The 25727-nt window shown below is 39.4% G+C and overlaps 1 protein-coding gene across 10 annotated transcripts in view; it reads right to left on the minus strand.

Moving 5' to 3' along the window:
• TANC2 (tetratricopeptide repeat, ankyrin repeat and coiled-coil containing 2) overlaps positions 1-25727 on the minus strand; it is a 252991-nt gene that overhangs the window by 176919 nt on the left and 50345 nt on the right. The window contains exon 1 of one of the 10 annotated variants that reach the window (XM_072886244.1): positions 517-551. The exons of the other annotated variants lie outside the window; for them this stretch is intronic. Within the exon in view, the coding sequence (XP_072742345.1) occupies positions 517-535 (19 nt within the window). The 5' untranslated portion in view covers positions 536-551. Of the gene's footprint in view, positions 1-516; positions 552-25727 lie in introns of those variants that run through there. 10 annotated transcript variants of the gene reach the window in all.

Consider the following 25727-nt stretch of genomic DNA (forward strand, 5'->3'; position numbering starts at 1 on the left):
AACACTCAGGTTTCATCAGGGCACAGGCTGAACAGCAAACTGTACTGAAGGAAAACAAACGGGGGAGACTTCCTAAAAGCCCGTGAGTGCCCAACTACCAGCAATGAGCTGTGTGAGGTGGGGAGAGCGAGAGTTATCTATACATCTCTGTGCTGTCTTATTCTGTTCCAGTATACACATCTCTAATCTGTTTACACAGGCTTTAAACACAGATGCTGACAAATAAACCCCTTCCTTTTTCACAGTCATTTCACAGTGTTTCTGAATTTAAATAGCATTGAACAATCAAAACTGAAGTGGTTCATACTATAAAACATGAGCAGGCTGCCACTTCTGCTCCTTGAAACATAAACTCACCCACTTCATGATCTTTGTGGACGTTAGTGGCAAAAAGCTGGGCAAAATCTCAAGTAAATAATATAGCCCCAAATAACGATAAAGTTGTTGTTCTCCCAGGATCAACAGAAAAACCCCAATCCTTTTAATGGAACTAAACTGCTTATACAGTAAACATACCCTTGTAATCCAACTGCATCACTGTAGTGATACGGTCCAACTGCTTGCCTGGGAGAATTCAATTCTGTAGAGATAAGACCTCCCACACTTAAGCCCTACATCGACATTTATGGACAAAACAGCAGCCCTGGGTTGTCTGGCAAGTTAAGCTATTTGCATAACACCCATTACCTCATGCGCTTCACAGAACACATACCTGCCTCCTTCGCATCACTGCTGGCTAGGCAGGAAACACGCTACAGACGGTATTAGCCATAGCCTTTGAAAGCAAATCGCCTACTACTTTTACAGCTAGCTATGAACAGAGAATCCGAGCGATTTTGGCAGTCCGCTGAAGTATCAGTACATGGGTTAAGATGCTGTCAACGCACGTGGTTCGTGTTTAAAGGCAGCGGACTAAAAGACCACCGCTATCAGTTGCATCCATGACTGCTCTCCGCAGCACCATGCCAGACCCAGTGGTCAGGCAAGCAACTGCTTCTCTTCCAACGCGCTCTGGCTCTTGGAGACTGCGGTCTGATTCTCTAAATACTCACTCTACTTTAGGTGCAGAAGTCTATTCTTGCAGTGGACTCTGCTGGACTTCCACCCAAAGGGCTCCAGAAATGTCTGCCCTACACATTTGATTCACAACCCAATAGGAACTGAATATTTTTAGCAATCTAAGCTAATTGTGCTATCCAGGTAAAAGTGCACTTCAAAATATACTTATTTTGTTTTCTAAGGACAAAAGAAACCCTTCCCAGTGGTTTATGAAGATCCATCCTATTCCTAATTCTACACATAGTATAATACTACTATGTGTTCAGTTCCTTGGGGGCTGGAGGAGAGGAGATAACAAGGAAAAATAGTAATTTGTGCACATTCAGTTTTAGTATATCTGGTTTTACATAGAAATAGCATAATCCTTATACCTCATTCTTCTTGCGTTTGTCAAGTCACACAGCTGCTTGAGCAATTAATGAAAATTAAGTCTTTCGAATAGCTACATCTTTTATTTAGGTTAGCCAGAACAGTCAAACACATTACACAACCAAACTCAATCCTTTCTTCTTAATTGACATCAGGCATTACCAGGCCAGTAATTATATTTATTCATCTCCATTAAAGGACAGAGGGATACTGACTGGCTGCATAGTTCAGTCTACAGATTCCTTATTACTCTTGGTAGTATAACAAGAACAAATCAATCCCTGAATCCTTTTCTAGAGCTCCATTTCACTCTTCAAACAGTACAAAAACACTTAGGATGCAAAAAAAAAAGAAGTTTTATTTGAACAGATCTCTATTTATCCTCTTCTTGAGTCACATGCAAGAGAATTTAGAAATGCATGTTATTATTTTTTTCAGCTGAAAGTTTTTTTGCTTGTCTTTTAAGTAAAGTACTTTGGGACTGTGTGTCCTCGACCTCAGAAACCGAGGCTCAATGAGCAATCTACGCCGGGACCTCTGGTATTCAGCAGCTCCAATCCCTCCTACTCAAAGCAACACCAGTTCAGATCAGGTCACTTAGAGCTTTACTCTTCATAATTTTTATCCTTCTGTAATGTGTTTATGAGAAACTGCACAGAGCAAGCACAGTTACCTGCATGACTCACCTTTTTCCTTTTCATCCAAAGCTGAAAAGAAAGCTTCAAACTATGTCTGAAGCTGCGACTAAAAGAACTTAAAAGGCACTAAAGCAGACAGAGCCATGGAGTTTCTTAGGCACCTGCCATTCCTCCTTATCTTTTTATAATGCATCGAAGCAAGAGCAAGAAAAAAGCCTGCAATGTGCCCGAGTTACCAAGTGCATTAGCCCCAGGCAAATGAGCTGCATTCCACCGAAAAGGACTCATCTATATTCCAGGAAAACTTCTTATTTCAAAGGAAATGTTTTGGTTCCCATGATGTAACTACATGTCACTCGTAATGACTAATAGCAGGAATACAGACAAGTATACTTGTTAATTGTAAATGGAGCACACATCAATAGCCATCCCGAAGTTTAAAGGGTGATAATACATCTCTCAACCTGTCAGTAGGGATAATCTAGGTGTCAACCCCACTCCAACACATGGTACACCTGTAAAAAAAGACAGAACCAGTTTTGCTTTAAAAACATTTCAAAGCTTAAGCTACATTCTGATTACCTTTCGAAAAGACAAAAATCTTTTTAGAACTTTAAAGGGCTAATCAGCAGAGAAGCATCTTTAAACTGGTTTCTTAATGTACATAATATTCTGAACAAAACATAATAGAGCAGGTTCTTTAGTAAGAAGATGCCTAACTAGTCCTTTTGTTTGGTTTAAACATTTCTTAAACAGTCTTCGGAGCCAGAAGAACCTGCTGTAGACATCCCTTTACGCAGCAGCTGACACTCCAAGGCGTTGCAGTGGTCCCACTTCAGGGACCTGGGCTGTCAAGGCTGAGCCCCTCAAACTTGTCCAGGTTAGGTAAGCAACTTGAGTAAATTATTGTCAATAAAATAGCCTAATCACAATGAATTTTTTCTAATGTCTATATTCAAATTAGCCATTCATTTTAACAAATGAGCAAAACCCAAAAGCATGTACTTCGATCAGTTTATTCTTAAACCTTTACAGGTCAAAGGGAAGTCCTATATAAACACTGTGCCCACTAGAGCATGACCTTTTAAATTAGCTCCAGCCAGGTTAAAATAAATAAATAAAGGATTTACTTGTAACATCCCCAAGAATCCCCCAAAATGGTTTCATTTTCAGCAAGGAATCACTTCCTCTCCCCCCCCACCCCCCAAAAGAAAGAGGGTAACTGCACAAAGTGCCAAAGACAACTGCAAAGTTACCAACAGCACTCCACAAGAGAAACACTGGATGATCCTCGAATGAAGAAATTAATGCCTCGAGTTGCTAACAGATACTTAAGCTTAATCTAACACAAGAAAAAAAAAAATAGTTGTATACACACTGCTATATTTGCCTGCACAACCAGTGCAAAATACTGCACATACTGGGGTTTACATATATTAGGGTTTATCTAAAATACACGTTCACTAACTCAGTGCTATACATGAAGCATTGTGTACACTGAATACATGTGCTGTAACTTCTGTATAAAACTTATGTTGGCTTCCTCCAAAATTGGTTCCTGTATCTACCACATTTGTGTTTGTACAGTGCCATGCAAAAATACAATGTTCTAGTTAAACCAGCGATATGTTTTATTACTTTAATTACTTCATGGCACTTACTGAAGTATTGTTCACAACAGATGAAGGTTCCCCCCTCCCCAAAATGGATTTTGAAATTTGATCCCTCTCAAGAAGGTGAGAATTATGAACACAAGAAAAAGCAGAGGCAATACAGCAAAACTTCCATTCACTGCTTTTCAGCGGCTGTGCCTTTGCACACACAGCCTCCCAACCACCCCAGCAAAATGCCATTTATACTATCCAGAGCACATGCAAGAGCATCTACATAAATAGCAGCAAAACTATGTGCTCAGACAGCTTTTCTGAAATAAATTACTTTCAGGGAATTTCTTTTAAAGAAGAATAATTGACCATCATATATCATAACTATAGTATGCACAGACATCTGTGCTGCAAGAAATGCTCTGCAGCAGGAAAGACCCAGACTTGCCTGCTAGAATATGTATGCAAATTTTAAGAACTTAAGTATTATAATGCCATGGTATGGATCGAGGTTTTTCTTCTTTTGATTATTTTTATTATTTAGGAACACTGCTGGTCTGAAGGAAAAAGAGATAGTTGCAAGACTTGAAGCTATTGGGAAAAAAATTTCAACTGACACAAAAAGTCTTACGCTGGAGGGCAGGTAAAATATGTGTAAGTTCTACTGAGTTCGTTGGTTTTTATTTTTTTGTCATCATCAACTCACAGCATTCTTGTTTGGTCTGTTTCTTTGCAAAATAAACTGTTCTTCTGGCCCCAGTCTAACTGCCCATATTCTGCCCGTATTACCTCACATCTCTTCTGAACGAAGCCCTGCTTCTCCAAACTACTGCTTCATATTCTCCTCCATTCACAGACTTTCTCCCAGCTGGCTTGCTGTTCCACACGCCCACCTAATGAATAAGGTTTAAATGTTTCTAATCACTTCTTTTTTCCCTCTCCCTCTTCTAATATTAATAATAAAGCCTGCACACTCATGCTTGTGGATCTTCTGTCCAAATAGGAACCTATGAGTAAAATTATGAGCTCTCGGGGATGTCAGAAAAGCTGTTACTTGGGCCCACATTATTTTTTACTGCACCAAAAAAAAAAAAAACCCCACAAAACAAACAAACAAACAGAAAAAAAAAAAACACCACACCAAACCCACCAAAAAACCTTTTCAACTAAAGATAGTAACAGGCAAAACCTGGCAACACCAGTGCCCAACACAAAAAAGCTGCAGTGGTGAAGGTTTTTGCTGGGTATTATTTTCGGGCAGGAGCATGGTTTATTTGTGCAGCTCTGCTGCAAACCTGCACTGGGTCCCTACTCCTCTTCCACAACAAGCCCCCCAGAAATCAGTGTGGTTTATCTAGTCCAATGAAAGCAAACAGAGGTGGATTAGTCGGGTATTTCTAGTCTAATCAGAGTTCCCTTTGAGCTCCTCACAAACAGTATCACCTTACCAGCACACGGCATTGCTCGGTTCCTTACACACGCTACCTACCTACGCTGCTCGGGAAGGAAGCTGCTCTCCTGTCCCTCAGGGGCATTTTCTTCTGACCCAGGTCATTCTGAACACAATCCTCGTGGTAAATGTGGAAGCCTGAGACCGTGAACCATTACAGAACTTGATCTTCCAAACTATCTACAAGGCACCACCCGGGCTAGGATGCAACATGAACTTCATCACTGCAGGCACAAGTAGGTGGGATAACCAGGCACGCAGGAGGATGCCTTATCCCAGCGATGGACAGGTAGCAGTAAACACACAATCTCCCCATGCAGGCTAATCGTAGTTTAAGACTGTGATACCCTGAAAATATGAACTTTTACTACACAAGATTAAAACAAAGACTTTTTTATTACTGTAGCAGAAGCCTGCCCTCTTGCTTAGAGCAGCCACGAGGGAACAAGAGAGGGGCATTCCTTTATTTCAGCAACTTTTTTTAAGAAAGGCCTTATCTATTGGATTTTTGGGTTCGGGAGGGGTTTTTGTAAGATTGCAGAGTTATCAAATGCAATCATACATTAAGATTTGCTATAAAAATGAAGTCTCAGCAAAGATTCAATCATCCCACCAGAGAAACAAAATAATTATTTCAAGTCCCAAAACCTTCTTGAGAGAGAAAACACCTACATCTGTACAATTCAGACAGCAGTCTGCATTGCAGTGCTAATGGCTGTCATCCTGGTTGGCCATGAAGCCCAAAGAGCTGAAATACATAAATGAACCATATGGGGACAGAAAATGAAAGGCAGTGATGGAAACCCCTCAGCTAAAACTTTATCAGATCACAGAAACTCAATCATAGTTCACACACACATATACCCCCCCTGAAAACCAGAAGAGACCATCACTCTGGATAAGCTCCCTAGAAAGTAAGATCTCAAAGCAAAGTTCGTAGCTAGCACTGGTCAGGCAGATGATCTGAAGGACACTTTTGGGGTGTCAAACTAAAATCTGGAGCTGCTTGTGGCATAAAGCTGAGCCACAGCTCTCCAAATGAGGAAAGAGAGAACTGTTAATAACACTAGCGCCATGCTAAAGCTTTGATTCTCATCTGGGTGATTAATTCATGACCAGGAAACACGAGACATAAAAAATATACTTCTCCAGAAATGCTCATAAACATCCACTGATCCCATTCTGATCAGTGATACTACTTTGTCCCTTGAGAGCCCTTGTAAGAAAGGCTTTTGGATTTCTGTCTTAGTGACTGGTATTGGGTGATCCAAACCGAATCAGGGCAGCAGCTTCTGCACAGGATCTCCAAGGCGAGCTCCTGTTGGGTTTCCCTGATGGCACCTCTGTGGTCCCTGCCCACAGCCCCTCACACCGCATCTCCGGGAAGATGAGTAGGTTTAATCTCCCTCGGAGTTAGCTGGCAGAGTGACAAGGGTTACGTACCAAACTATTCTTAATCCCAGGTGACCCTAATTACAATCCTTCACTAGCTACTGGGCAAATTAAGTTTTATTTTTATCAGAACATCCCCACCTCCCACCCCAGCGTCCTATATTGGCCATCCACAAAACTCTCCAAACAATATTATTATCAAGTCAATGGAAGCATGCCAAAGAAGCTTTTTTAAAAACAGATTTCAATTGCTAAGAAAGAAGCATCCAGTCAAATGAACACATCCTTTGATGCCATTTTCACAAAGTCATAATAATCACAGAAACGCAAAATAATGAAAATTTCTGTAATAAATCCAGCTCATCCACTGTCTACCTGCACTGCAGCAGCGTGGGCGAGCTGTCCTTCCAGCACGTATTCTCGTAGCGGAAGGTGGAGCACGTGGTGAAGACACCTACGTGCCACCAAAGCTCAGGGCGACGCTGGCACCACCAAGAGATGGAGAAACTTTTCCAAACGGGAAGAATAGCTGAGGACATCGGAAGTTCCGAATGTAGGTAATGAAGAAATAATCAGCTAAAGGTTAATCTATAACTTGAACGCTTAAAAAATGTTAAAGCCTTGCTCCCGCAGAACGTGTGCTACCGAGTGACATTTCGGCATATTATAGCAACATTATGTTCTACATTTTTCATTTCAGAGATTACTTCCACATGTTGCCAGCTTTACATCAAATAATAAATACTAAGAAACTGCTGACCAGAGAAGTGTTAAAGAACTCCCAGACAAGATATCTGAACTTTTTAAAGTTTTTCTGTTATGAGTCTTTGCACTTCTAAGAAAGCAGACGTACCATTTTCTCCCTCTCAAGTAAATCTGAAGTGTTGAAAACAGTAATTTCTAAAATGAATATATTCTACATTATTCTGACAGAATCTAACTAAATAAAAATGTAAATATATAATACCTAACATCAGTGTCTTGATATTTACGATATGTTTATTGGGGTATATTCAGCAACTATTTTTCAATGACATATGCTTGATTTACCCTTACAATGGCAATATTATAACATAAAAGTTGAGTTTCTTGCCTTACATCCCACTAAATCAGCATCTCCCAGAGAAAATAATCCTATATAATGGCTTTTATTACTAGACCTTAAAAATTATTTAACATATTGGATATTTGCCTAGCGTTACACTGACATACACATAGATTGTGTTTTTAAATTAAGTATCAACGCCCTTCTGAGCAGTCTAGCTGTTGGAATTTTTTACTGCATGTTACGAGTCTTTCAAAAATCTCTAGTTTTTATTTTATTACTTAAATTAAAAAAGATTGTTCATATAAAATGTGATTATTGGACCAGCAGAAAGCAGCAAATCAACTCCTCAGAGTGACAGGAAAGACATAATCCCTGTTCTGATAGTCTGTATAAAATATTTCACGGTAAATACTAGGAACTGTACCTCACTTCCCTAAATACCACACAGTTCTCACAATTCAGTGAGAATCACAGCTAAGAAATCATTTCACCTAAAATTACAGCACACCCTATTTATTACTAACAGGCTCTGCTTCTCCTGTAAACATGCACAGCCAAGAGTATTTTGAAATAAATTAAAGCTTACAATATTATGAACATACCATATTAAAACATTTAAAATCTAAAATCTTTATATAGCCTGTACTTTCTAGATCAAAAGGGGTAACTATCAAAGGCACTGTGAGAACCTCCACAGTTTACAATTACGGGGCCCATTATAGGAAATGTTATTACAAAAGTCTCAATCAGTCTTGTTGCCTTCACAGTCCCATAAATTTTGTGCCCAAAGTTTTGCACAAAACAAACTTAAAAGAAAAACATTTTACCACAATTCATTTCTGAAACACTTAAACTTTGAAACACTTCAGCCTTAAAGCTACAGCATCCACCTGTTAGTGTTTTACAGTGGCGATACCTGTGATTCTCTCACCTTTTCCCATTTATTCTTTAGGAAAAGATACCTGTTTCCTTAGACCTGGATAAAAAGACATTGTTCACCAGGTTGTGGATAAAAGCATGGGCAAGGGCCAAGGCATTTACATACTCAACAAATGTAATACTTGCAAAAAAGGCCACCTCAGCTGCAGCACTCAATCTATGGCTATCAAACAAAAAATCATCAAATTCATCTGAGATGGACCCAGACCAGGACCTAAAATTAAAGGTACTGTAAAGTTATTAATCTCAAATCATCCAACTCCCCGTACTGCATCAGTAATGACCCTTCTGTTTCAATGGATGAAAAATCCATTCTCCAGAAGGTGGCCATGTAAATCTCTAGGTAGAGGCTTCTCCAAAGACAATTATTTTGGAAGGGAGAGTTACTTTAGAAAAAAGCACTGAAGCATTTCTTACACATACTGTATACACTATCTTTATTGCAAGAGCACCCAGCTCTAAGCCTCGGTCAACGTGAGTTTAAGAACCTAAATAACATTCCATAATTGCATAGCTGGAAACACATCTAGGATCTATTTCTGAATAGAAAAACTTTTATTTTTCAGTAGTAACTGCAGACTTGTTTGCAAATTTACTTAATTTAAGTCTGTTTCCCTTTCTTCCATCCCAATAACAGCTGCCCAACAACCAGCCAAAATCATTGTATTTTGCTTAATTTCTATTCAATAGAAATAACTTAATTGCAGCTAGCTCTTCATCTGCAATTTTGCAGCACTAATATACACCAGCCATTTTGTTTTCAGCATGTAACACCAAGAAACAGCTGTCTCCAGCCTACTTCTCTATTAGCATATCAGATAATTCAGAAAAATCAGCTACGAAGCAGAACGTAGCAGTAATGGCTGATTTTTATCATGGGAAATATAGGAAAATTGCACAGACAGGACCATTACCTGATTTTTCTGAGTCACTACTGCCGGCTTTGATTCAGCAAGAGGATTTCTCTCTCCTTATTAAATCACCATCACTAACGTACCTATGCTATTTTCACACTTCCTGAGTAGTTAACTATTAAAAAGGCGGCTGAAATACTGTGATTTCAGACAGAATAAAGCAGTTCACTGTACAGCTAGTATTTTTTTGTATTTTCAATTAATGGGAAGAGGGCACTCATCGGATCAAGTCATTACAGCTGTATTTCGCCAGACCATCTAACCATGAATAATAAAGATGTAAAGGCTAAAGGCACTATTCTCCCCTTTTCAAGGCTGTCCACAACAGGGAGCAGAGAGCAATTCATCACCTGTTTAGACTGCAACATCCTGCAGTCCGAATGCCTGTTACCAAGTGTTCTCGTAGGAAGTGTCGCTGAAGTCCAAAATGACAAATTTCTAAAGCCAAATTTAAATACTTTTGAGACTAACGGTGAAAACTGTTTCCAGGAGCCTCTGTCTTTGCTGCAAGGCTTTTCATCAGCCCACGCTTAAAGAAATCTCAAGGAGTGGTGATCATTTCACACTTAACAGACTAACTTTAAACTTTGGTTTTTTTTCTCCCCCTGGAAGTTTTCAACCCATTGATCTTTGCTTTGCCCATATAAACCTGAGAATACACCTGGTATAATCTGGTCCTGCAGAGGTCCATGCTAGGGTTGTGCAGTGACACCATTAAGGAGTAAGATGAAAATTTTCAGGATACTTTCAGATAAGAAGAAACTGGGAGATATAACAATCTGAAGGAGATATCTAACTGAAGCTATTATTACTAATAAACTTTGTGTTAGTTCTTAAATAAAACAAAACCAGTCAGTTCATAGCCTTGCTGTTACCATTCCTTCACAGTGCTGCGAGAGAACACAGATAAACTCATCATTGCTATTATTTGTAATGGAGATAATTCACCTTCTTTTTGTTTCATCTGCAAATGTCAGTTATGTAACAACCAAGAGAGATAAAATGGCTAAGGGAAAGCAGATTTCTAACAATATGTAGAATATACCTTCAGATGTACTCTTGCTGCTACTGTAAACTGTTTTTGGCACCTATAGTTCTGATGCATGATTCTAATTTTATGCCAGAGTTACTAGTAAGTAGCATCTGAAAAAATATGATGATTTAGGCATAGAGAGGAAGCAGGGATTGTCTTCCTTTTTATTCAGAATATTTAACTGAACCAAGAAATATGCACCGTAGAGCATTATTAAATTCAAACTGGGCCTTTCTTCCTTGAACTATAGTTTACACTGCAATAAATAAGGGGTGGGGAACAGGTATGCATGATAAATGAACCAAACAGAACAAAACTGAATGAATTAATGGATTATTATACTCCAGTAATGTAAGTAAAAATATTAAAATATGTAATCATCCATTCATAAATAAACCAAACTCCTTAAATACAATTTTAAAACTGTCTGGCCAAGCATTAGCCAGACTTAAAAAGTCAATATTTTCATCACAAAAACCATTCTATTTATTCAAGTTCATGAACACACACAAACCCTCATGACATTAATCCCTCTGCCCTCCTTCCCTTCCCTCTCCAGACTCAAGGTTTAACAGCCTAAATGGAAGAGCTCTTTCACAATAAATACATATTTCGCCCTACGTTTTGGCTATGTAGATATTGTGTTTTCATATGGTTTAAGAGAAGACGTCTTCTCGGAAACCCAAAAGTTTACAAGTCAAATCCAGCAAGTTCTCTCCCCGAGTGACAGCGCACTAGAGGTTGAAGTGACAGCTCTGTAGATTTTGACTGCACCAGCGACACGCTTCAGCCAGTGCAGGAAATCCCAGCTGTGCCAGGGAATTCAGCCCCTTCTCCGTACCCCCGCAGCTCAGTGCACCCCATGACCGTAAGCCTGTGAATCAGCATTATATTAGTCCAAGCACCCCACATACCAAATTCTCTTTGAAATCTGTGTATTCATACAATAAACAGCTCTCTCACTAGTAATGATACAAGAACAGACCTACCTAGGCCGTAGAACAGAATTATGCTTTTACTTGTTGTTAACAAGTCTCACAGCAACATTATTACTACCACTGCTTAATAATCTAAATAATACTAAGTTAAAAATATACGCATTCATAAGCACACCATAATGTAAAAAGTCAGCTTTATCAAGCCTTCATATCTCTGTGTCCTTGGGATCCTCATGACCCCCATCCCAATCTCTACTCCCTTCCTCAGTGTGCAGTAACATATTTTTGTAAGTATTTTATTTGAAAAAGAAAGCCAGTAATAATTTAAAGCCTTGTTGTTCACAAACTAAACAGTGTATTACGCTTATGAATAAAATATGAAGTGTTCATTCCCATGATTTTCCCCATCTCAGCTGAGACTCCTCTCTTAATACTCTCTGGCATTATTATGCACACAAAACCAAATTAACAAACAAAAAAAGGTGGAGAAGAGGAGGAGGAAGGAAGGATGAAGAGATATGCAGGGTGTGTTTCATTTTAAAAAGGAAAAAGAAAATCTTATATTTGATTGCCATAACTAATAATTTAAAAGATAACTCTTTTCCACATACAAATCAACAGTTCCACAAGACATTTTGTAAACATTTAAACACAAGAGACACGCACATTTTCATGTACTTTTAAGCTCAGAAAAAGGCCACCCTGCTTCTAAAATTTTAAACATCTGTGCTCTACCACCTATAACTGCATCCTGAAGCAAAGAGAAACAAAAGATCCCGTAAGCAGTATTAACCTCTTCAGCCTTCCTCATCATTTTCTCCCTCCCTCCGTGATGCAAACCCACCTCTGAATTACATTGAAGGTTATTCCTTTCTGAACTCGAAGCCTCCTGCATCGTTTTGCCGGTCTCCCAGGCAGCAGAGCAGGAGATGCCGGAGCCGGTGCCAGGCGGGCACTGCAGCCCGCGGCTCCCGCGCAACCAGCCCCGGGCACTGCTGCAAGCCCCGCGGCCGCAGGCAGGACTGGTCCCTCCTCGAGCAGCTCTGGGCTCTGCTCTCGCGTCCCTAAACCCATCGCTCAGGCAGCACACACGGCAGCTGCCCGCCCGAGCTGTACGTGCCACCTTCCCATCCCTGCATCCCTAGCAACTTGCAATTTCTTAAATTAACAAAGTTGAAAATTACTTTTTTATTTTTTAACAAAATAAAGCTAGTAAACCTTGCCACACAAAATCACGTCAGGCAGATTGTTACATGTTTTACTTTTTGTGCTTTGCCTTAGCCGTTAAATTATTTCAAATGTAAGCTGTAATTTTTCATATTTTATAATGGAAAAGAGATGCAAACTCATTCCATGTAAAAACGTAAGTAAAACTTCAATCAGTGAATAGCGCATTTGGTATTTTCACATTGTTAGATTTCCTACGGAGCAAGCCATCTGTTTTGGGGTAAAACCATCACTGTTTGCAATATGGAGACATTCTAATTAATGAAGTAAAAATAGCAATTTGGCTTAAGAGGCTTTGGCAATTCATAAACACACTTAAGTCCATCCATTTATCATACAAGTTCCTCTCTCATCAAGGAAGGTCATTCGAGCAGAGCATGAATTATGGCTTTGTTTTGTTTATCGAGGGAGCCGCAACACAGATCCAGTGAAGCATCTCCCAGCAAGCGACTGCGCTGCTAAAATGCCTCAGCACCTTTCCAAAAATTGGCGATTTTTTTCCCCCTCCTCCTGCTACATTTTTATGGCAATAACTCCAGCTCTTCAGGACCACAGGATGGACACTTGCTGGAAGGGTGCATGATAGTACATGCATTTCATAAATGTACCTCAAAATGTAAAGGTACATTGCCTGCTTGTTAAATATCCTAGATTAACAACCCATGTTGCTTACTGCTCATGAAAAACACAAAAAGCCCCACCCATGTGGCCAGGGAACAAGGCTCACAAAGAGCAACTGCAGAATTAAAAAAGAACTTATTTTTCTGTGCAAGTATGTTTGTGTTTATTTTTATTACTGCAGTGCTTGGAAGCCTGAATTGAAATTAGGGTCCTACTGTGTTGGCAGCTTGTACAAAAACAGAGTAAGAAAAAACCCCTGTCATAATAAATTTATTAGCTTAAGTCCTACTCCTACAAGATACACTGTCAGCATTACTTCCCATGAATTTTAGACACAAGGACAAGTGGGGGTTTTTTCCTGGCATGTACAGGTACGCACACTTCTTAAGAAATCACATAAACCAACATTTGGGTTATTATGAATCTGAAATAAATTTAGGCATCAGTGACAGAGATACCTGTACCTTAATCATCTCAACCCTTTTATTGTCTCTGGAAAGAAACAGGTACATCTAATCGGGGATACAATTCATCGTGTCTATTTCATGTGGAAAATAGTGGCAGCCTTTTTTCTGTCTATGGATATTACATCACTATTTTGTCTAAAGACACCTATACCACATAAAATTTATGTTCATCAGAACCTATACCCTTTGCTTTTTTTTTTTTAATGTGGGAAGGTGACTGTATGACAAGATGAATACCTGGAGTAAAAAATTGTGTTGCTAATAATATTTGGAAATTATACAGCATATTTTATTCATGAATTTTAAAAACACTGTACCTGTGTAGTTAAAATATAGATAGTGATTATACAGCTGGACGCAGAAACTGAGGCATACAGGAGCTTCCCGTGTCACATTAGGGAAAAATAAGCGCCATCAACAAGCCCACAGGTTTCTGCAAACAAGGACAGTGATGTTATCACCGGGTGCTTCCTGCTCAGAGATCCTCTCCAAACGAAGCAGTGCTCACATCTGTCTGCTTTTCTCAGCTGAAGAATTCATAACACAGAACGCGCAGGTTAGCCTTTAGTTACTGATTTCCTACTAAAAGTCCTTCCAAGTTATAAAAATCTCTGGCCTCCACACTTCTGAAACATTAAGCGGTATTTCCATCAGCTGTACGGGACTCTTGGGGCACTTGGAGCCTTCTCGCCCCTCCTCGCCCCCAGCTCGCCGAGCCTGCAGGAGCAGGGTGCAGGTGTTGGGTCCTGGGCAACAGCCGTCAGCTTTGAGAGCAGCCACCTATCTCGCCACGGCTCAGCTTAGCAAAGGTGCCGGGTCTCTCTGGAGCAGAGTCTGGTGGTTTAGGGGCTATATTTCTAACAGGGATCACGAATGCTGAAATTTAGGAGCTGGCCTCCTGTTGAACTCAGTGCGTTGTGGACCTGCTATGACAAAGCAAGACAGTGCAGGGCACTCCTTTTATGCCCATCTGCTAATCAGCTTTTGCTCATTAGAAGCATGGTCACTTATGTCAACATATACTTGACAGATGTTCTCCATACAAACGCTACTCGCTAAAATCCTTTGTCAACTATTACATACGAGTCTCCACATAAAAGATAAAAGCGACTTTCTTCTTCCTTCAGAGCAACACTGCCTTTCCTGCTTAGATGTCTCCTCTCCCATCACTCAGGTTCTCACCAGTCATTTACTACCACCCAACACAGGATCCTTCTTTTTTCGAAGCTCTGATTTCCTTTTAACTCTGCATCCATTTTGTATCACCCCTTTGGCTCCAAGCTACAAGAAAGTCACAGAGAGCACCAAAGAGAACGAAACACAAAGTTATCCTGACCTTTTTCAGACTGAAAAATAATTTGTAGAGTTCTGTTACCTTTTGTACCAATTCAATGTAATAATTAGTCCAAGGTAGGAGCTAACAGGAGGGCAGACTCTCACTTTCCCAGCAACTTATCACAAAGCTGTTACAGAGCTGTTTACTGAAGTGGGTATCAGCCTTCCTATCGATTGGGATTACCCCCATGTAAAACCAATTGTATCTAGGTATTGTACTGAAGTTTAGCAATATACAATTAACTTATGATCATCACTCAACTCGATTATTTACTTTGTGGGTTAACCACTATGCTGTCCCACAACACACCTCAGCGACAGCTCAATACTACGAATTTTATGACCAGGTTTCACTGTAACTGCTGTCTAAAACTGCCCCAAGTCTAGAAAAACGACACTGAAAACTTCTGAGCACGTTTCTCTATACAGAAAAGCATCTTAAACAAATTCTTAGTGACCAGTCTTAAGTACCCTTTTATTATCCAGGTTTTTCCTTTTTATAGCTTACTGTAAACAGACAACACAGCATTTAAAACAGCAGCAGGACTCTCGTGTGTCCTTTTCACACCTCCGAATCCAGTTCAATGCACGTTTTAAAGATCCCTTCCCCCTCCTCCCACCTGCAAGACAGCGGTGGACCGCTACTGCCCGTGCTAGGAAGAGACTCGGGACTTCTTGGTGACCCCTGCTTCAGCAAACCCCTGCTTTGGTACGTGGCACTGCCACCACAGCAGCACCTAAACCCATGCCTATCGCTCAAGCCCACACATCCAATTCAGAAGGCAAGCTTAATCTTAACCTCCCCTTTAAAAGTCTGTATACATAATTTTTAACTTAAAACATTTATTTTCAAAATTAAACAGGAAACTAGATAAACAAGTTCAGATTTTTACATATAAGGCAGATTTACAGAGCTTTAATTACTACTTTAAAATAATCATAGCGGCATGGGTCCTCATATACTCAATTATTAAGCACTTCACACGCTGGCAGCTCAGGAACTTTTTCAAATCTCACTTTTCTGGTAGATAACTACCTTCTCTTTCCACCAGTTTTGCTGAGCAGAAGTCCCCAAACTATGGGCTATTGATCTGCCCAATGGTTGCAGAGGTCTGGGACATTGTATGAAGATGACACTGCTGATTTCTTAGTTAGCCTGCACTTTTATTTACACTCCATTAAATTACTGTAAAAGTCACCTTCCACATTTTATGATCATTCCCAGTATCACTGATGGACATAAATAATGGCTGAAATTTTAATATCAGTATTACATGGCAGGAAATAAAAGGGGTCTTTGAGTACAACCAAGCTGGCAGCAAACCACTCCTGGCAAAGGTTTCTTGGCTCCACTCCTGTCTTACAGCCCACATTGGTATCTGAAAATCATAACGTTTTCTGGAATGTACAGGTTAAATTAGGAGATGGAGGTTTGAATTTATTTTCAGAGAGGATGTTTGGTGAATTGGTATCATCTGTCTCATGAAAATGGTTCGTTTTTATGCGTTTACCTCTTTGTTGCCATTATTTTACATATATTTTACATTACTGCCCAACCAAAACCAAGTACCACAGCACAAAGCACTCACTGATTAGAAAAACACTTCCAGCTTGAAAAACTGCTCATGTGACTGAGCATTTGTACTACAAATAGAACACATGATGAGCGCAAACAAATGTGTAACATAATGAAATATTACTGACTTCTAATGCTGGAAGATGCATTGGAAATTTAAAATTAGTTTTAACTTCAACTCAGAATACTAATAATTCATTAAAATTCATTAAAAATGTTAAGACTTTGGAGAACTCTGCAATGCTACTTTAAGTTGGTTGTAACTTCACAAATATGCTAAATACTGTATGAACAAGGAATCCACACTAGTCAGATCATAAGGAAAAGAAAAGCAGGCAGCAAGGTAAAAAGTAACTTTTATGTCAAGAATGTACTGGTTCCTTGATAATTATGAATTTTTTTGTTCATACCTAACAAGAAATTCATATGCACATCAATAGAAGAACAAGTTAATGTAGGTCCACCGTCACCTTAATTACAATTCTTACACAGAACTGCTTGCAAACCAGCTGCCTGTAATCTGAAGTTAAAAATTCAGATTTCTTCAGATACCTCCAAGTTCAGAAATAAGAGAGAGCCATTCTCCTGTTGTAGACACACTCATCTCTAGGATTCAGCCAACAGACTTCAGAAGATACTCCCCAATTTACCTGCAAATACGGGGGAAGTAACGCATCAGCACAAAGAAACCGTGCTCTGTGAAGTTCTTTAATCCTCAATCAAATCTGCAGCCAAGATCTGGGGACATCTTTGACAGTACACAGTATTTACTCAAGGAAGCTTACCCATACTCACTGAAAGGGGCTTTGACAATTAAAGAAGTAAAAGGCAGGAGCTCTTTCACAATGTCCTCTTCTTGCTATACTGGCCAAGACTAATGGCCAAGCCATCCTCTCCATTGTCAACACTGGTTTATCCACAGCACATGGCAAAGGTAACGGTGCCAGCAGCAGCACAAGCCAGAAGGATACCTTGCACATAGCCAAGGCCAATCTACCAGTCTCCTTTCTCCCTGGCTTCTCCCCGCCGAAGCCCAAAAGATCTCTTCCTTTCACAGGAGATTAAATCGGGCTCCCTGGCCCTGAGCTGCTACGTTATTCATTCTCTCTGCTGGAGAAGCTGGAGCTAGGCCAGCCGCCTGGATTTCTTTCATGCATAGTGTCCTAAAGACACATTTGGAAAAAGCACCCTGTGATAAATCATCACTGTTGCCAAGTATAGTTACAAAATACTAACAGACTTTCTGTCTTGAAAAGGAAGAAAAAACCCAAAGTTGACATTAACCTCTTGTGCACCATGACGCCAGAGAACCTGTATGCAAAACACTTACCCACTGACAAAACAACCAAGAAACAACTGTGTAACAAGTATATTAGAAGTATATTACAACATTAATGCATTAAATTTGCATAAATCAGAAAAAAGACACTTCTTTAATTTTCCAGAATATGCTTTTCTTTTTTGTTACCCTATTGAATTTAAAAGGAACTAGGTAGAAGACCAGATTTCAAATTAATCTAATGTAGTCACTTAAAAATGTAGGTAATCACACAACAGGATTTTCAGAAGTGCCCGAGAAGCCTACGTACTCCTCCTCATTCAATATTTAAGAACTCCTGGAAAATCTGACTAAAGTAAAGTTAAAAATACTTTGTTTTAAATTACCCAGGCCCAAAGAATTTATCCATCCCAATTAAAAATTGGATCAATTTGTTTAGTAAAATGACAATTACTCCTTCAGTTTACGCTTGTCACACTGTGACTGAAACAGCCATCCCTGTTTTGTTAAAATATGGGTTTATAAAATATAAAATCAAAAAGCTCCAAGTCAGTACACCATACTTTTCCACAAGTGCTATGACATGCAGTGTGGGAAATACTTCTCTTAGGAAAACAGGAAGAAAATTAAGAAAACTGCCTTGAATTAATAAGCAAATTATTACGAGAAGGCCTGCTTTGCTGTCATCATGTACTGCCAAAGTAGCCTCTGTTTCATTTGATTTTTGTCTCACTGTGCCCTAATTTCATTGAAGTGCCTTCAGGTGCGGCTCCTGCAGTCGCCCTGTCTCAGCCTTTCTCAAGTGCCATGCTGAACGGGTAGGAACAAACGGTACACTCCCTCCCAAGCTGCTTCAATAAATGAAGAAGTTTAATTTTCACCACTTCACATCTATTTTAAAGTTATGATCTTCTCTCTGGAGTGTGTCAAGAAAAGAGGTAAACTTTGTTGGTCGTACAAAGAACAACCAGCAGAGACCAATGTCTCCATTTAATAGCAAGGATGGGTCTTGGGCATGTGCAGTGAGCAAAAAGTTCTTGCTTTGTTTAATTGTCAATAAAGAGAAGATAAAGAATAGCTGGACAGCCAGCTTCTAAACTGGCAGGGGGCTTTCATCCTGCAGGTCAGCTTTCAGGGCAAGCTTTCCTAGCTAAGGATCATTTCTCAGCCGTGTGGATCAGCAGCCAGTACTAAAAGGCGGCTGTGATGTTTAGACACCCAGAATTCAATTGTTTCTCACATTTTAGAACTTTGATCTACTGAAGTCTTTCTAGATGTCTGTATTCAATAATGCAGCATTGTTGTAAACTTTCAAACAAGTTTTGTTCATGGAACATACTAATTAAAAATATAGACTCATTTTGAACTTGAATTTCTAAACTAAAACAAAAAAAAAAAAGAGGCAGAAACGCCACCAAGAATGCCTTCCATAGCTTTTTATTCCTTTTAATAAAACAGTGTTGGCAACTAAGTGATCAGAATGAGATATTTCACTGTGAACATCTTCAAGGAATACTTTTAAGAAAAAGTGCAAGTGGATGACTCAATCTTTTAAATCAAAAAACAACGCAACAAATAAATCATTTAAATGCACTATTAATACTTGTGGTATCAGTGAAAGAAAGTGTTTTAATATAAGTTAAAAGCAGACTAATTTGTATTTAGTACAAAAATAAATTCATGTATTAGTACTTCACTTGAAATTGTAACAAAAGAAAATTCAAATATAAATTAAATGCCTCTTTTTAAATCAGTATATTAGAATCATGAGATAATCCGTGATCTTCATTTCATACTCTAAGAATGGACCAAAGGTCCAGTTCATCAAATTATTTTTTGCCTATCAGCAATTAGTAACAGAGGTCTCAGAGGAGAGTTGGCAGTTGATAACCATTCTGAAGTATAACAAATGGTTTCATGCACCACTTTATCATAATTCACCTAAGAGAAGATGCTGATTTTCAAACCTGCTTAAATGACCCAAAACACTTTCTGCTAAGGTCTGGGCACCTTGTCAAAGCTTCTTGTGAAATCATGTCCCTAAACTTGCTTAGATTCGGGGTGGGGTTGTACGCTAAGAGAGTATGGCTTGGTTTCTATACTGATCACATCCTCAAAAAGAAAACGATGATATAAAAGGAAAAATAAATCCTTCCACATCACAAAGATCTTGCGGCAAAAGTTCCACAATTCCCTCAAATAGGTCATTTAAAAATGGAAGCTTTAGCAAAAATTATCCATGAGTTATCTAAAAATATATCCAATATTTAAAAAAAAAAAGTCCTCATATGCATGTTGAGAGAGTAAAAGTTTCTGTGCATGCAATAAGAACAGTCTGAAGAGGAGAAAGTTCTAAAGAGATGACAGCTTAAAAATCAATCCTCTTATAAAGAAAAGATAATTCTTCCATTAAAAATATTACTAAGTACTGGATACTTACTCTTCCTTAAGGAAAAAAGAAAAAAGGAAGAGCAAGTGCAACTCCAATAAAGAGGATGTAATACTGATGTGTCAGACATTGATTCACCAACACTTAGTACAGGTACCTCATGCATCAAAGAGATGCTTATATGAATGAAGTTAAACATATGTCTTCGCAAAACCAGTAACTTTACATACATAGCGCTGAACTGGGAGCTGCAAAAGCCACATTAAAAAAAGCCACCCTTGCAAAGCCATAGAAAAATGCTGGAGGCTGGGAAGAGGATGCAGGAGAAGGGAGCTGATTTTAACCTTCACTGAATTGTGTTTGGTCCTATTTCTATCCATCACACATTAGAACAATTCACTAGGTTTTAGTGAATTGGTAGGTTTAGATCAGTAGGTTTTATATAAGCTGGCCAATACTTTTGTGCAATACTCAATGCACAAAAATCCCTCAAAAATAAAAATATGAATCATAGCTAGAATATAATTCTAGGATGGAGCAATATGGTTTCAACATCTGTCAATGTAATAAACAAATGCAAGAATCTGCATCAACAGTTCCCAGGGATAAGTCACACTGAATATAAATTATATTTATCTTTAGGTACTGAAAAAAATTGTGATATGGAAAAATCCCACATTTTTGGTGGAAATTTAAGTAAAGGCATGCTTAGACTAATAAGGATTATTAATACTGAGGAAAGTGTGATGAAAATGGATCCAGTTAACAGACATGTAAGGCCAAAGGGTTCAGCTCTCTGGAGACACCACTGAAGACAAACCAATCTCTTCAAAATACACCCACCACAGACCAGAACAGGCAAAGTCTGCCCTCCAGTCATGCTCCAAAGAGCTAAAGGACACCAGGGATCCAGCAACTGGGTACGCACGCAGAAAACCAGCAGTGGTTCAAGTGAAGAGGCTCGGTCATCTTTGTAACAGTACAGTCCGGGCAAACGCAAGCAGAGTTGGCCTGGCCCCAAGTGATAACCCACTGCACTCCGCGCACCTCTTGCGGCATCTAGCAACATGACCTTTCATTTATCAAAGAAATAAGAAATAATTCATGAGGTAGGCTTTGTTTCATTTTGTTCGGGAGTACTCCTACCACGCTGTAAGAGAGAACACTTCCAGCCAGTGCAGAAGTGTTTGATATCCGAAAAATGTTTGTACATGGAGCATAGGATCAGTGTGCAGGCTCTGATCGTGTTTCTTGAGATTCCTTCCTTCTTGTGAAAGGTTACGAAACTGCAGGTTGTTTCTTAACTGTGATTAAATACCAAAATTCAATTAAAAAAATAAATTCAGCAGTACTGTGAAGTCCCAGAAACTTCCTCACGATCGCCTGACATACCTTTGCTAAAGCTGCTTCAACTCCTATCACAACAGCAGCTCTTCAAGGTTAGCAGCATTTCAGATCCTATCAAGCTAGAACCACCCTGGGACGCAACTTCAGCTTGCCTTCTAGCCAAAGAGTACATTAATCTCTCCACTCAAATCTGCCTCTGTCATACAGTGGTATTCTAATGCTTCTTCCAGAGCAATAACTACAACTCTCCTGACCATCATCACACCTCATCCATCTTTTTCTATATTCTTTGCTGCTGCCTTTGTAGCTGGATAGTTGAAAAATCAAACATATTGAAAATTAAATTTAATAAAGTAACAACCTAATAATACCTTCCGCCATCCAGTTACAGTCTCATCTTGACTTTCATCATCACATTTAGAAGCTTAAATACAAAACAAAATTATGAGATGAGAGGCTTATTTTGCATTCTGAGATTTTACAATAGAACTGGGAATATAGACTCCCTCTATCCCACACAGCAATTAATATTTCTTCCTTCCACACTATTTTAAAATATTCAAGAGATACCTACAAGAACCTTCCTTTCCCCTCCCCAAACAAATACAAAAAGCACGACTTTTGCACTGCAGCATCTGTGCCACACGCTTCGCCACTCAAAGTTGCTACTTTATATTCTTTGTATTACCTACGCTGCAAAAAAAATGTATACATTGCTGCTAAAAGATTATTCTCTTGTGGTCTCATTGAACCTATTCCTACAAGTTAATCAGAGAAAAGACGCTGAAGCATAAGCCTTTCACAAATCTCTTGATAATGCAGACTCCAAAAAAGCTAAATTTAGTACTAAAGTTGTGAAAAGCCACCTTGGAAGAACGTTTACCAAAGAGCTGAATTCATTCCTAAGAGATAAGTTCAACTCACCTGCCCCCAGGAGTCAGTGGCTCCTGCTGCAGTACCCCACACTTGCACGTTATACCATGAGAGAGAGATCTGCCCAGTTCATCTATCGATGTCAGTTATTGCTTGGAAAAGCTTCCTGAAGTTGTGCCAAGCCACGTGATGTGAAAATTCACAAGCTAATTAGTAAAGGAAATTACCTACAGGTTTTTATGATTGACTTCGATTAATGTGAAATCATTGCAGGCAGAATTTCACTGCAAACAGAAATTACAGCTTCAACATTCAAAAAGAACAAAAATACAAAGCTTGATATTCAGCTTGAACTTTTCTCCATTTTAATTATTTTTCCTGCACATGAAGATGTTTGCTTATTTTTGTGCCACATCAAGTTCTGATTACAAGAAAACAGACATTATATATTCAACACACTAAGGTAAAATGACAGCATCAACATGCAGCTGTTGAATAGTTCTAAAACAATCTCTTTATTTAGAAACATTCGATACTTAATAAGCTTCCAAAATTGTGAATAACATTGCTTTTAGTTTCCTTACATAAAAAAGAGAAATCCAGTTTTATAGATTAGATTATTCATTTTTTTTAAATCGTCCTTAAAGTTAAGGAATCCATGTTTGTTGCTTACCTAAGAACTGGGGCTAGGCCAGTGCCAGTAGAGAAAGCCAAAGATCGGTCATTAGACATTACTGATTTGACAGATAAAATAGTTGAATTCACAGATATAAGCCTTTCTTCTTTTGACTTGTTTGTATTTTTAAAACTATTCTAGATATGGTAAATATTAAAGTTTCCTCAGACATCCTGGAAAGGACATTCCACTTTCCCAACAGTTTAGCTTAACAAATCCCTCAAATTGATCATGTTATTTTATTTTGAAGCAAGTGTGCATATTCTTTTTGAATTCTGTATGAGAAAACTTTTTACTTTGAGGAATAAGAGAAGGCAAGGTCATTTGAGATGGAGAAATGTAACTATCTCCTTTGCATATCAGAATGGTGCATTTCAGCACAGCTTTTGAGACATGGTTTGTCAGAAAACTTCTACTCCCTCTACTGGAGCAGCGAGAGGAAGGCAGCTATAGGTGGCTATTACATACGACTCGTGTATGTGAGTAACACCACAAAACCCCAGATGCATCCAAAATTACACAGAATAGACATATTTTATTCTGTTCCCCTTACACACCTGTGTCGCTACAGTCTTGACTGTAATAGTATACTGATATATTTCTTTCCTTAGCCCAAAAAATTCTGCTAGATTTAATAACAGAATTGACGCTTCCCATTTGCTTAGCACCTATGCAGTATTGCATTTTAAAGCTCACCATGTTGACTCACATCTTACACAGTGAAACGGTTTTGACAAAATCAGTAACTGCTGTGAGCTCTTCAGTACTTGTCATCAAAATACCTAAGTGTTGTACAAAAACGGACTGCTGATTTGCAGGGGTAAGGGATGAGGTATTATCCCCATTTTACAAATGTAAATCGAAGGCACACAGATTACAGACAATATTTCTACCAATTTTTGGCACTCAACATCAATTGTTACAGAGGCAGTATTTGAGAGCACTGACTATTCTTTCCTCCTTCATACATTCAGTGATTGCCCTCTCCTTCTTTACCTACCAATATGCTTCTGCTTCTGTGCACGTAACAACTAAATACCTAAATACTTGTCAGGAGAAGGTCTGGAACCCTGATACCACACCTCTTTGCAAGCACCCAGCCAAAAGACCATAGTATTATCCATTATCTGTCCCTTGCGCACAGGGTTAGTCTGTCCCAAGAGCACAACTTCGCATTTGTCCTCGTTGAACTCCGTAAGGTTCCTCTGGTTCACCGAGGTCCTTCAGACTGGCAGCCCCTGCCCTCCAACGTATCAGCTGCTGCCTTCAGGACAGTGTTGCCCACAAACTTGGTGAGGATGCTCTCCATCCCTTGTCCAGGCTGTTGCTAAAGATGCTATACACTACTGATGCCAGTATCAACCCCCAAGGAATGCTCCTCATAACTGGCCACCAGTTATGACTTTGAACTTTTGATCCCTCTCCTTTGAGCCTGATAATCCAGCCAGCTTTCCTCTCCGGCTGCCCACATCTATCTAGCCCACATCCCCTCCAGCAGGCCACAAGGGTCTTAGGCTGTGTTGAAAGCCTTGCTAAAGGCAAGGTAAGAGGTGTCCACCACCCCATTCCCATCTGCAGAGCCAGTCACTTCATCATTGAAGGCAATCAGGCTGCCCAAGCACATTTTGTAACTTGATAAATCTTTCTGTGTCAGCTTTTCCCAATGACCTTCTTGTCTTGCATGCCTAGAAATGGCTTTGAAGAAGTCTTCATAATTTTTCCCATGACTAAGCTGAGGCTGTCAAGCCTTTATTTCCCCAGGCCCCCCTGTTTCCCTCACACAGGTATAACGCTTGCCTTTTCCCAGTCCCCGGGGACGTCCTCATGCTTCTTGGCACGTACCTTCCAGCTTCCTACATTCTCCTGTGAAGATACAGAGACGCCAGAAGCAAGCTCTGGTGGAAAGCATCCGGAGAATGACTGGGGAGCTCCGATTCATAACAGCCTTACTACAGCTTTCATACTACGCTATCTACACTGATATTCTTTGCGTGAAGAGGCTGTTCAAAGCTCTTAAAGGCTTATTAGGAGTTATCAGTACAGTAAAAAGCCAGTTGGGTTCTTTAAGCAGCATTCAGCAGTTAGTCAACAGGGATTAAAGCAGCTAGACTGCACAACTGAACAGCTCTGTTTATAAAAATACCTTTTTGGAAAAAAAAATCTACAAGGAAATTTAAAAATTATTTCTAAAACTTCTTACAACATTCACTATGCAGCTCCATTAAAACTGTTGGCAAATGCAGTAGAAACAAACACCATGTAATTGTAATATGAGGAAGAAAGATACTCCCAACATCATGTTTCTCTCCCTTTTTCCAAGCCTCCTACCTTCCTTCTCCAGTAAGAAACAAGAGCAGCTTCCACAGCTATACTCACAGCCCCAGACATCCACCACCAACACCCCTTGCTTTCTTGTCTTGCTCATTCCTGCATGAAATGAAAGCATATACAGAAGACCACTGAATTCCATGAGCTCTGGTCAAATACTGCTTTCTGCCAGTACGACACTCAATGGAAAGTATTGCATATAATCCACAAAGGCAAATCATTGTT

Source organism: Ciconia boyciana, chromosome 22 (assembly GCF_034638445.1).
Source record: "Ciconia boyciana chromosome 22, ASM3463844v1, whole genome shotgun sequence".
Classification (NCBI taxonomy): Eukaryota; Metazoa; Chordata; class Aves; order Ciconiiformes; family Ciconiidae; genus Ciconia; species Ciconia boyciana.